Source organism: Thunnus albacares, chromosome 7 (assembly GCF_914725855.1).
Source record: "Thunnus albacares chromosome 7, fThuAlb1.1, whole genome shotgun sequence".
NCBI lineage: Eukaryota > Metazoa > Chordata > Actinopteri > Scombriformes > Scombridae > Thunnus > Thunnus albacares.
This window is the reverse complement of record NC_058112.1, coordinates 35,172,501-35,185,550: the sequence shown is the minus strand read 5'-3', so window position 1 is coordinate 35,185,550 and position 13,050 is coordinate 35,172,501. Positions and strand designations below refer to the sequence as shown.

Genomic DNA, 13,050 nt, shown 5'->3' with positions numbered 1-13,050 from the left:
TTCAAGCCACAGTGAAGACGGTGAAGCACGGTGGTGCAAGCATCATGATAGGAGGATGTTTCTCGTACTATTTATCGCATATCAGGGATGATGGATCAGTTTGAGTACATCAGAATACTGGAAGAAGTCATGTTGAAACGGGTGTTTCAACAAGACAATGAACCCGAACACACCAGCAAGCGAGCAAAATCACGGTTCCAGCACAATCCCCGGACCTTTAATCCCATAGAAAACTTGTGGGCTGACATAAAAAATGCTGTTCATGAGACAAAAACCAAGAAATGCAGAGGAATTGTGGGACGTAGTACAATTGTCCTGGGCTGCAACACCTGTTGACTGGTGCCAGAAGCTGGTCGACTCCGTGTACCACAGATGTGAAGCAGTTATCAGAAATCGTGGTTATGCAACTAAATATTAGTTTATGATTCTCAGGAAAGTTGAATCTTCAAGCATTTCTTAGTTTATACGGCACATTTTTGAGTTTGTAAAGAAAGATGTCAACACTGCTATTTGTTTGAACATTATATTTCTTGACTTTGTGTTCATTAAAATACAATTTGTTTGAAGCATTTTGAGGTTTACTCACCTTTTTAAAAACACTGCTATTATTATGAACATAACTGTATATACATTATATACATTATATACATTATATATATTATATACATTATATACATTATATATATTATATACAGTACTGACTTGACATCTTGACTTCTTGCTGATTTGACTTCTTGATGCAAATAGATTTAACATTTAAAATGTAATAGTATTGTGTTTTATTTCATTATTTATTATTACCTCACTCCTGCTCTATTTTGATTCTTTATTCTTCTATTTTGTGTTTGTGTGTTTTCATCCTAATAAAACTGATTCTGATTCTGAGATTGAAACTTTACGGAGCTGTAAAATGTTTTATAAACGTCTGTGAGGAGTTTTAGTGTCTGATGAACCTTTAAATTCATCCTGGATCAGATTTCATGTCTCTGAGCTAAACGCTAACCTCAGAATGCTAACAGCTCATGTTCAGCAGGTGTAACGTTTATCATGCTAACTGTCTTTGGTAGCATGTTAGCATGAGACATTATAACATTATAACGGTTACTGCTCAGTCAGGAGATTGTTTTGGTGTTTGGTAGTGAGGTTGTAGAGTTGTTATATAGATTAATAGACATATAGATCCGTGTCTGGGTAGATAAAGGCTGTGAGGGAGAGAAGTGAAGGAGAATAATAAAGTGGAGCCTCTCAGCTCGTCTCTAACCAGGCGCTGAGTCTCGGCTTCATACCAACAGTGGACACACTAAAGAAACACATGAACTCTTTTCATCTGCTGAGAGGAGGAGAGAGAGAGAAACTCAGATTATGGGCTGCTTCCTGTTAGCACTGGCTTCACTATGGCAACGGGGAGCCGCAGCCTTTGTGTGTGTCGGAGCGAGGCCGGGGATCCTGCGGCGCTTCGTTTCTCAATGACACACAACATTAATCACTTTATACAAGTGGGTCAAATACTGCTGGAGATCCTTTTAAAGTGCAGCAGGACGCCTCGGGCTGGTGGCCGCCGCTGCGCCCGGGAAAGGCCGCGCAGAGCCGATCCATACGGCGCAGAAAACATTCACCGATCGAAAACATCAACGAGAAACGTCAAGTGTTTGTGTCAGGAGCTGCTGTTCTCCAACAACAGTTAACAAATGAAGCAGAGAAGAAGAAACGAGAAGAGGAAACAGACCAGGATGCAGCCGGGAGTCACAATGAATCATCCAAACGTACAACAAACTTTAAACTCATTTACAGAAAATCATCCGAAGATGTTGCTGCTAAAACATGATCTCAGTGTTCCAGCAAACGTCCTGAACAAACGAGGCTTTCTGACTTTTCTGTTTCATTTCAACTCTGCTTGTTCTGATTGGTTCAGTGGTTTGACAGATGGATTTAAAAACAAGCTGCAGGTGATTATTACTCAGTATTTATTAAATGCTACCCCTCAAACTCATGTTGAACAGCTCCGAGCAGAACAACAGAAGCTGCATCATATGTTCAATATTATCAGATAACAGCGGTCCATCGTCAGACCAAACCAACAATCAACTGATCTACTAACAGGTTTTCCTCTGTTGTTGTCCAAAAACTATTAAAACACATCAGTGAGCCGAACACAAACATGAGATTTGTTGACAAGAAGAAAAAAACAGAAAAACACCAGCAACATCCTTTAATGAGTTATTATTTAACATGACGTCCTGTATTAAGGCCAGTCAGTCAGGTTCTAATCCTGTTTTAATACTGGAGCTTCCTTTTTGTGTGTATTTGGTTACAGTTTCATCATATAAATCTTCTATGTTGCCAAAAGGCAACAGTAAACTGATCTGAAAAGACTCAAAGTACAGGGAAAGTTCATTGAAAATCATCTTACTGTTGCTTCTGTCTTTAATTTTTTTTTTTAGTCTGTATATGAATTAAAAAAATTACGAAAAAGAAAACTGGATGTTGTTCGTATAGACGCTACAGACCAGGTTTCAGAGACTAATGAATTACAAGTAAATAAAATCATCAGCTCCTCAAAAAGCTCCAAAAGTAGAGATGCTTTCCAATTTGACACCATGTTTGTCAAATCACACAAAGATATCTTAACTCCCCCTATTGCTCATTTAATCAACTTGTCTTTTAAACACAGCTCCTTTCCTGATGACTGGAAAAGTGCCTGTTTTTAGATCTGGAGACCGCCTTGAAGCCAGTAACTACAGACCAATAAGTATACTGCCAGCTGCGAAAGTTATTAAACAACTGACAACATTTCTTAATACAAGCAGTTTTGGTCTACATTGTTTGCAGTTTGTCTTTAGAGCAAATCATTGCACTGAAACTGCTACCTGCACTTAATAGAACAAATTAAATCAAGACTTGACAAAGGAGGAGTAGTTGGTGCTGTATTTTTAGATCTGCATAAAGCATTCGACACAGTCGATCATGATGTTTTAATATCGAAATTCTCTGAATTTAACTTCTCATCTAGAGCACTGGCATGGATGTCTTCATATTTATCTAATAGGAGACAATGTGTTAAAGTTGGTGACACACTGTCCAGTAACATGAAGTGCACAACGGGTGTTCCACAAGGGTCAGTGTTAGGTCCCCTATTATTTAGTCTATATATTAATGATCTCCCTCAACAGTGTCATGATGCAGAACTACAAATGTATGCAGATGATACCGTTGTGTACACACATGCAAAAACAGCTGAGTTAGCTGCTGCTAAGCTAACGATTGCATCGGAAAGGATCAAACATTAGCTTGATCAATCATGTCTGAGTCTAAATGTAAACAAGACAAAGGGTATGTTTTTCTCTAAGACTATGGTACAACCTCCTAACGCTGATATTCTCATCAAAGGTGTAAAAACTGACGTAGTTACTGATTTTAAATATCTTGGTGTGACACTGGATCCAAATGTGAACTGTAAGAAACATGTTAAAAAAACGGTTAAAAACATAAAATACAACTTAGCAAATTTTAGACATATTAGAAACTGTCTCTCTTTGGACGCTGCAGATATTTACGCAGCTGTGATTCTTTCCCAGATGTCTTATTGATCACATGTTGGGGGCAGGCTGGAGAAACAGCCATAAAACCTCTTGAGTCCTTAAACAAACAAACTCTAAAAACTCTGGACAAAAAGCCGATGCATTTCCATCACTGTAGGGTTCTGGAGAAACACAATTTACTGAGCTCTGAGAATGTTAGATTATTCTCAAATTTGTTTCTAATTTATAAAATATTTATTATATAGTTTATATAAAAACTGGTAAATGATTAAATTGTTTGATTAAGTTTTAATGTTTCATTTAGTTTACTGGATGTGAAATCGTCTTACAGGAACCTTCACAGAGCAGTATTAGTGCTAAGCTAACTGATGCTACTTTTCTCTTTTCTCTAAAACTCGACCGCACCTCGAACACTTCAAGAAATCGTGTGTCAGACACTTAAATCCTTTTACTGCTCTGCTCACGTTCTCATCAGTCAGACATTCATCTCTAAACATGGACTCTTTGGCTTTCACACCAGTGTTCATGTGTTCGTTAGTGGAGCTACAGAGAGAATCACAGAAGCTTTCATTTATCAGGCAGAGCTGGTGTGTGTGTGTGTGTGTGTGTGTGTGTGTGTGTGTGTGTGTGTGTGTGACAGGTGAGTGTTTACCTGCAGGTCTGTCTTCATGAGCGACGCTCCGGCCTCCACCAGGTAGTGACAGATACTCCTCTGACAGGAAGAGGCAGCTTTATGGAGCGCCGTCTCACCTCTGAAACATAAATATAAACAGGTAGATGACAGGTAGTTAAACAGGTAGATGACAGGTAGTTAAACAGGTAAATGACAGGTAGTTAAACAGGTAGATGACAGGTAGTTAAACAGGTAGATGACAGGTAGTTAAACAGGTAGATGACAGGTAGTTAAACAGGTAGATGACAGGTAGTTAAACAGGTAAATGACAGGTAGTTAAACAGGTAGATGACAGGTAGTTAAACAGGTAGATGACAGGTAGTTAAACAGGTAAATGACAGGTAGTTAAACAGGTAAATGACAGGTAGTTAAACAGGTAAATGACAGGTAGTTAAACAGGTAGATGACAGGTAGTTAAACAGGTAAATGACAGGTAGTTAAACAGGTAGATGACAGGTAGTTAAACAGGTAAATGACAGGTAGTTAAACAGGTAAATGACAGGTAGTTAAACAGGTAAATGACAGGTAGTTAAACAGGTAGATGACAGGTAGTTAAACAGGTAGATGACAGGTAGTTAAACAGGTAAATGACAGGTAGTTAAACAGGTAAATGACAGGTGGTTAAACAGGTAAATGACAGGTAGTTAAACAGGTAAATGACAGGTAGTTTAACAGGTAAATGACAGGTGGTTAAACAGGTAGATGACAGGTAGTTAAACAGGTAGATGACAGGTAGTTAGAGGTAGATGACAGGTAGTTAAACAGGTAGATGACAGGTAGTTAAACAGGTAGATGACAGGTAGTTAGAGGTAAATGACAGGTAGTTAAACAGGTAGATGACAGGTAGATAAACAGGTAAATGACAGGTAGTTAGAGGTAAATGACAGGTAGTTAAACAGGTAGATGACAGGTAGTTAAACAGGTAGATGACAGGTAGTTAGAGGTAAATGACAGGTAGTTAAACAGGTAGATGACAGGTAGATAAACAGGTAAATGACAGGTAGTTAAACAGGTAGATGACAGGTAGTTAAACAGGTAGATGACAGGTAGTTAAACAGGTAGATGACAGGTAGTTAGAGGTAAATGACAGGTAGTTAAACAGGTAGATGACAGGTAGATAAACAGGTAAATGACAGGTAGTTAAACAGGTAAATGACAGGTAGTTAAACAGGTAAATGACAGGTAGTTAAACAGGTAAATGACAGGTAGATAAACAGGTAGATGACAGGTAGTTAAACAGGTAGATGACAGGTAGTTAGAGGTAAATGACAGGTAGTTAAACAGGTAGATGACAGGTAGATAAACAGGTAAATGACAGGTAGTTAAACAGGTAAATGACAGGTAGGTGACTGGTAGTTAAACAGGTAAATGACAGGTAGGTGACAGGTAGTTAAACAGGTAAATGACAGGTAGGTGACTGGTAGTTAAACAGGTAGATGACAGGTGGTTAAACAGGTAGATGACAGGTGGTTAAACAGGTAGGTGACAGGTAGGTGACAGGTAGTTAAACAGATAAACTACAGGTGGTTAAACAGGTAGGTGACAGGTAGGTGACAGGTAGTTAAACAGGTAGGTGACAGGTAGTTAAACAGGTAGGTGACAGGTAGGTGACAGGTAGTTAAACAGGTAAATTACAGGTAGTTAAACAGGTAGATGACTGGTAGGTGACTGGTAGTTAAACAGGTAGATGACAGGTAGTTAAACAGGTAGATGACTGGTAGGTGACTGGTAGTTAAACAGGTAGATGACAGGTAGTTAAACAGGTAGATGACTGGTAGGTGACTGGTAGTTAAACAGGTAGATGACAGGTAGGTGACAGGTAGTTAAACAGATAAACTACAGGTAGTTAAACAGGTAGATGACTGGTAGGTGACTGGTAGTTAAACAGGTAGGTGACAGGTAGGTGACAGGTAGTTAAACAGATAAACTACAGGTAGTTAAACAGGTAGGTGACAGGTAGGTGACAGGTAGTTAAACAGGTAAATTACAGGTAGTTAAACAGGTAAATTACAGGTAGTTAAACAGGTAAATTACAGGTAGTTAAACAGGTAGATGACTGGTAGGTGACTGGTAGTTAAACAGGTAGATGACAGGTAGTTAAACAGGTAAATGACAGGTAGGTGACTGGTAGTTAAACAGGTAGATGACAGGTAGATGACTGGTAGTTAAACAGGTAGGTGACTGGTAGTTAAACAGGTAGATGACTGGTAGGTGACTGGTAGTTAAACAGGTAGATGACAGGTAGTTAAACAGATAGATGACAGGTAGTTAAACAGATAAACTACAGGTGGTTAAACAGGTAGGTGACAGGTAGTTAAACAGGTAGATGACAGGTAGTTAAACAGATAAACTACAGGTGGTTAAACAGGTAAATGACAGGTAGTTAAACAGTTAGTAGTTTAACAGATCTGTAGTTTAAAGTGTTTCATCTCCAGATCTGATCTCAGGACTGAGCTTCACTTACGTCTCTTTCTCTGTTGTGTCCAGGTGAGATGTGGGAACTGAAACAAGACAGAAACACATTTCATCCATTAATCGTCACCTTAAAACTACCATATAAACATGTCAAATACTGGAAAATGGACTACATGTATGTGTCTGTAGCTCCTCACATACAGTGCTGTGAAACAGTATTTTCTCTTCCTGATTTCTTGTTATTATTATATTTATTGCAGCTTCAATTGTTTCAGATCTTCAGACTAATTTGATTCAACCAGAGGAAACATAAAATAGTTTTTAAATGATCATTTAATTTAAAAAAAACAGCTGTATGTTTTGCCTCAGATAAGATCAGCATTCATCCAGTCAGTTTTCCAGAGTCATCTGCATCAACTATTATCAGCTTGATGTAGTTAAAGTATTGAAAAGAAAAAAACTGCTGATAAATCAGCTGGAAAGGAGAAAAAACAAAGTTTGATTCATTTTTCAGACTTTTCTGTAAACTTTGCTTTTTTGAGAAATATTAGAAAGTTTTACCTCTTGGCAGTTACACACCAACAGTGTGGGAACTGCTGGTTTAATCTTTGTTCAATCTGCATTTTATAAACTTATCATATATTATTTTATGTCAAATCTTCATCTGAAAAGTAACTAAAGCTGTCAAATAAATGTAGTGGAGTAGAAAGTACAATATTTCCCTCTGACATGTAGAAAGTAGCATCACATGGAAATACTCAAGTAAAGTACAAGTACCTCTAAACTGTAAAATATGTACTTTGTTACGATCCATCAGTGACTGTAACACACTTACAATCTTATTATCTCACTATTTTGATATTTTTTGGTGTGTTTTTTAATGAATGTCATAAATAAAGCTGAAGAACAAAAGTGAAAGACATTTGAGTGTCGCTGACTGTCTGTCAGAGCAGAAAGTTCAAACCAATCAATCACTGTTGAAGTGATTGATGGACGTCAGCAGAGGCTGTATGTTCACCTGCTGCCGGGAACACCTGCACTAACATTCACAGCATGTTTTCATCAGGCTGTGATGCAGGTTTGGCTGCTTCTTGTCGTTGCTTCTGAGTTGTTCATGAGTCAAAAGCAGGAAGTTTCTTTTATCTGATGTCTGAAAACAGACGACCAACACAACCTCGCACTCAGTAAACAACCAGGTCTGGAATCAGTGTAATTAATTAATTAAGAAAAAATCCTTCCAGCTTGAGGTCAAACTGCTACTCAACACTTAATTTAAGCTTTCATTCTCTGATATTTACATCCTGAATCAGTGTCACACAGCTGCTGTCTTTTATCATGTGAACACTACAGATATTTGATCTATTCTCTGTTCTGGGGATTTAATCATCTATATTTGGTATTTATCTTGTGACATTTCTTCCTGTCTGCATCTTGTTAAATGGTTGATGGACGGTGAAAACAGCAGGAACAGTTCGCACTCTGATCCAGAGCTCTGCTTTGAATTAAAGTTATTTTATCTCAGACTGAGATTCCCTCAAAGCCACCATGTGGAAATATAAACAACAAGCACAACTCTGGCGCCACTCGGTGGCAGAGTCAGAACAGACCACGAGATATACAGAAAGTGTCTGTAAGGCAGAGAGTGCTGAGACATGTAATATAAAGACCATCTCCAGCCTCATCCCATCAAAGAAAACGGTTGAAACTAAATGATATGTAATAAAACTCACCGTTATCGATGAGGTACTTGATGATGTCCTTGCTGCCGGCCTCCACAGCGTGATGCAGCAGCGTGCAGCCTGCAGCGTCCTGCAGCAGCAGGTTGGCCCCCTGCTGCTGCAGCTCCATCAGCTGCACATCAAGGAAAAGTTCATTTCATGGTGTTTTCATCATTTATGACAGAACAGCGCTCAAAAACTTCAGACTTCAGACAACAAACTGGAGGTCGAGTAACGTACAGGACATAATAAAACATAAAGATGTTGAACATTTTCTTTCTGAGCTGTTTTCAGGTGTTTTGTTGTTTGTGTTTCTGCAGGTTCATGTTTTATGTTTTATAGTTTGAATCTGTGAGCATCGAATAAAACCAAACCAAACTACTTAAAACAATGTCTGTGCTTTACTGATTTGATTTGATGCTTAATTTAGTGTCTTTAGGGAAAATATGTGTTTGAGTGTTTGTAGTCTGAGAGGCAAAACCCAGGGGAAAAAACACTCTTTAAAAGAGTTTCTGCACCACTGGCTGCTGCTCTGTTGTTGTGAACACATGGTGATAAATGAAGGACGCCAGCAGCAACACGGTGATCAACTCAGATCCTCTCTCATGTGGATTTTAGCAGCTGGACACTCAAGAGGATTCTGTTCAGACAAACTTTAGTAGGAAAATTTACCTGAAACTATAACAGTGAGGATCACTAAGATTCTACTGAGACTTTTTGGATTTTAAAGATGAATTTCACACAAAAACAACCAAGACCACGATATTAGATCATAAGGATCAGTCAGTCAGACTCACTGTGTTCAGGTCTTCAGTCTTGACACAGTTGATCAACTCAGCTTCTAAAAACCAAAGGAGGAACACAGATAAACAGCAGTTTAATGTAAACTTCTCAAAAGAAAAGACATGAAAACATCCTGGACTATAACTTTATCTATAACTCTGTAAATACAACGTCCTCATTTTTCTGACAAACTGACTTATTTAAAGAATTCTGAATAAATAAACCTGCAGAAATAAAACATTTTAATCATTTTCTTGGTTCAGTTAGAACCAGAACAACAATAACAGTAGTGCTGTTATACTGTTGGTTTGCTTATTTTACTGATGATGGGTATTTATCCATCTCCAGAGTCTCAGTTAAAGCTAAAACTGCCTCGTTTCAAGCTCGGTGATGACGCATTTTTCTAAATAATTTGATGGATTTGTGAAAAGTTTTTTGAGTGGAACAGAAGGAGAATTTTCTCAGTGCTTGGAATCTAAAAATCATCAAACTTGGAGATTCAAGAGTGTTACAGAGTGAAAATAAAGTGTGTGTGTGTGTAACATGTGACTTTACCTTGTTCAGTGTGGTGTGAGGTAGCACTGGAGGGACTGTCCAACAGAGAGGAGACACAAGCAAAGAGAAAACGTTAGAGGCGAACCTGAAGGACAGTCGAGTGCAACAACAACAACAACAACAACAACAACAACAACAACAACAACAAACGACAGCAGAGATGGAGCAACACACACAGACTCGATGGAATTGTACCTAACGGGTTTGAAATCAGCCAGCGTCGTGTTGGAGCGATGCACGTTCACCATCTTTGCTCCTCTCCTTCAGATAACATGCAGGAAACAGTGAGAACAGGTGACAGCTGATAGATGACAGGTGACAAGTGACAGGTGAAAGGTGACAGATGATAGATGACAGGCGACATGTGATAGATGACAGGTGACAGGTGATAGATGACAGGTGATAGATGACAGGTGATAGATGACAGGTGACAGGTGACAGGTGATAGATGACAGGTGACAAGTGAAAGGTGACAGGTGAAAGGTGATAGATAACAGGTGACAGGTGATAGATGACAGGTGACAGGTGAAAGGTGACAGGTGACAGGTGACAAGTGAAAGGTGACAAGTGATAGATGACAGGTGATAGATGACATTTGAAAGGTGACAGGTGATAGATGACAGGTGACAGGTGAAAGGTGACAGGTGACAGGTGACAAGTGAAAGGTGACAAGTGATAGATGACAGGTGACAGGTGACAAGTGACCGTTGACAGGTGACAGGTGATAGATGACAGGTGACAGGTGAAAAGTGACAGGTGATAGATGACAGGTGACAGGTGACAGGTGATAGATGACAGGCAACAGGTGACAAGTGACAGGTGACAGGTGATAGATGACAGGCGACAGGTGACAGGTGACAGGTGATAGATGACAGATAACAGGTGACAGGTGATAGATGACAGGTGAAAGGTGACAGGTGATAGATGACAGGCAACAGGTGACAAGTGACAGGTGACAGGTGATAGATGACAGGCGACAGGTGACAGGTGACAGGTGATAGATGACAGGCGACAAGCGACAGGTGACAGGTGACAGGTGATAGATGACAGGCGACAGGTGACAAGTGACAGGTGACAGGTGATAGATGACAGGCGACAGGTGACAGGTGACAGGTGATAGATGACAGGCGACAGGTGACAGGTGACAGGTGATAGATGACAGATAACAGGTGACAGGTGATAGATGACAGGTGACAGGTGACAGGTGATAGATGACAGGCAACAGGTGACAAGTGACAGGTGACAGGTGATAGATGACAGGCGACAGGTGACAGGTGACAGGTGACAGGTGATAGATGACAGGCGACAAGCGACAGGTGACAGGTGACAGGTGATAGATGACAGGCGACAGGTGACAGGTGACAGGTGATAGATGACAGATAACAGGTGACAGGTGATAGATGACAGGTGACAGGTGACAGGTGATAGATGACAGGCAACAGGTGACAAGTGACAGGTGACAGGTGATAGATGACAGGCGACAGGTGACAGGTGACAGGTGATAGATGACAGGCGACAAGCGACAGGTGACAGGTGATAGATGACAGGCGACAGGTGACAAGTGACAGGTGACAGGTGATAGATGACAGGCGACAGGTGACAGGTGACAAGTGACAGGTGATAGATGACAGATAACAGGTGACAGGTGAAAGGTGACAGGTGAAAGGTGACAGGTGACAGGTGACAAGTGACAGGTGACAGGTGATAGATGACAGGCGACAGGTGACAGGTGACAGGTGATAGATGACAGGCGACAAGCGACAGGTGACAGGTGACAAGTGACAGGTGATAGATGACAGGCGACAGGTGACAGGTGATAGATGACAGGCAACAGGTGACAAGTGACAGGTGATAGATGACAGGCGACAGGTGACAGGTGATAGATGACAGGTGAAAGGTGACAGGTGACAAGTGACAGGTGACAGGTGATAGATGACAGATAACAGGTGACAGGTGATAGATGACAGGTGAAAGGTGACAGGTGACAAGTGACAGGTGACAGGTGATAGATGACAGGCGACAGGTGACAGGTGACAGGTGATAGATGACAGGCGACAAGCGACAGGTGACAGGTGACAGGTGATAGATGACAGGCGACAGGTGACAGGTGACAGGTGACAGGTGACAGGTGATAGATGACAGATAACAGGTGACAGGTGAAAGGTGACAGGTGACAAGTGAAAGGTGACAGGTGATAGATGACAGGCGACAGGTGACAGGTGACAGGTGATAGATGACAGGCGACAAGCGACAGGTGACAGGTGACAAGTGACAGGTGACAGGTGATAGATGACAGGCGACAGGTGACAGGTGACAGGTGATAGATGACAGGCGACAAGCGACAGGTGACAGGTGACAGGTGACAGGTGATAGATGACAGGCGACAGGTGACAGGTGATAGATGACAGGCAACAGGTGACAAGTGACAGGTGATAGATGACAGGCGACAGGTGACAGGTGATAGATGACAGGTGAAAGGTGACAGGTGACAAGTGACAGGTGACAGGTGATAGATGACAGATAACAGGTGACAGGTGATAGATGACAGGTGAAAGGTGACAGGTGACAGGTGACAAGTGACAGGTGATAGATGACAGGCGACAGGTGACAGGTGATAGATGACAGGCGACAAGCGACAGGTGACAGGTGACAGGTGATAGATGACAGGCGACAGGTGACAGGTGACAAGTGACAGGTGATAGATGACAGATAACAGGTGACAGGTGAAAGGTGACAGGTGAAAGGTGACAGGTGACAAGTGAAAGGTGACAGGTGATAGATGACATTTGAAAGGTGACAGGTGACAGGTGACAAGTGATAGATGACAGGTGACAGGTGATAGATGACAGGTGATAGATGACAGGCGATAGATGACAGATAACAGGTGACAGGTGAAAGGTGACATGTGATAGATGACAGGTGATAGATGACAGGCGATAGATGACAGATAACAGGTGACAGGTGAAAGGTGACATGTGATAGATGACAGGTGATAGATGACAGGCGATAGATGACAGATAACAGGTGACAGGTGAAAGGTGACATGTGATAGATGACAGGCAACAGGTGACAGGTGAAAGGTGACAGGTGATAGATGATAGATGACAGGTGACAAGTGAAAGGTGACAGGTGATAGATGACAGGTGATAGATGACAGGCGATAGATGACAGATAACAGGTGACAGGTGAAAGGTGACATGTGATAGATGACAGGTGATAGATGACAGGCGATAGATGACAGATAACAGGTGACAGGTGAAAGGTGACATGTGATAGATGACAGGTGATAGATGACAGGCGATAGATGACAGATAACAGGTGACAGGTGAAAGGTGACATGTGATAGATGACAGGCAACAGGTGACAG

The 13,050-nt window shown here is 41.0% G+C and overlaps 1 protein-coding gene across 3 annotated transcripts in view; it reads right to left on the bottom strand.

Moving 5' to 3' along the window:
- dgkzb (diacylglycerol kinase, zeta b) overlaps positions 1–13,050 on the bottom strand; it is a 78,523-nt gene that overhangs the window by 1,665 nt on the left and 63,808 nt on the right. For 2 of the 3 annotated variants that reach the window (XM_044357267.1, XM_044357264.1), the window contains exons 27-32: positions 9,879–9,944; positions 9,684–9,718; positions 9,143–9,186; positions 8,358–8,478; positions 6,677–6,713; positions 4,192–4,291 (exon numbers count right to left, since the gene is read on the bottom strand). In XM_044357267.1, coding sequence (XP_044213202.1) covers positions 4,192–4,291; positions 6,677–6,713; positions 8,358–8,478; positions 9,143–9,186; positions 9,684–9,718; positions 9,879–9,944 — 403 coding nt within the window. The remainder of the gene's footprint in view (positions 1–4,191; positions 4,292–6,676; positions 6,714–8,357; positions 8,479–9,142; positions 9,187–9,683; positions 9,719–9,878; positions 9,945–13,050) is intronic. The other variant, XM_044357266.1, reaches the window with a different exon arrangement.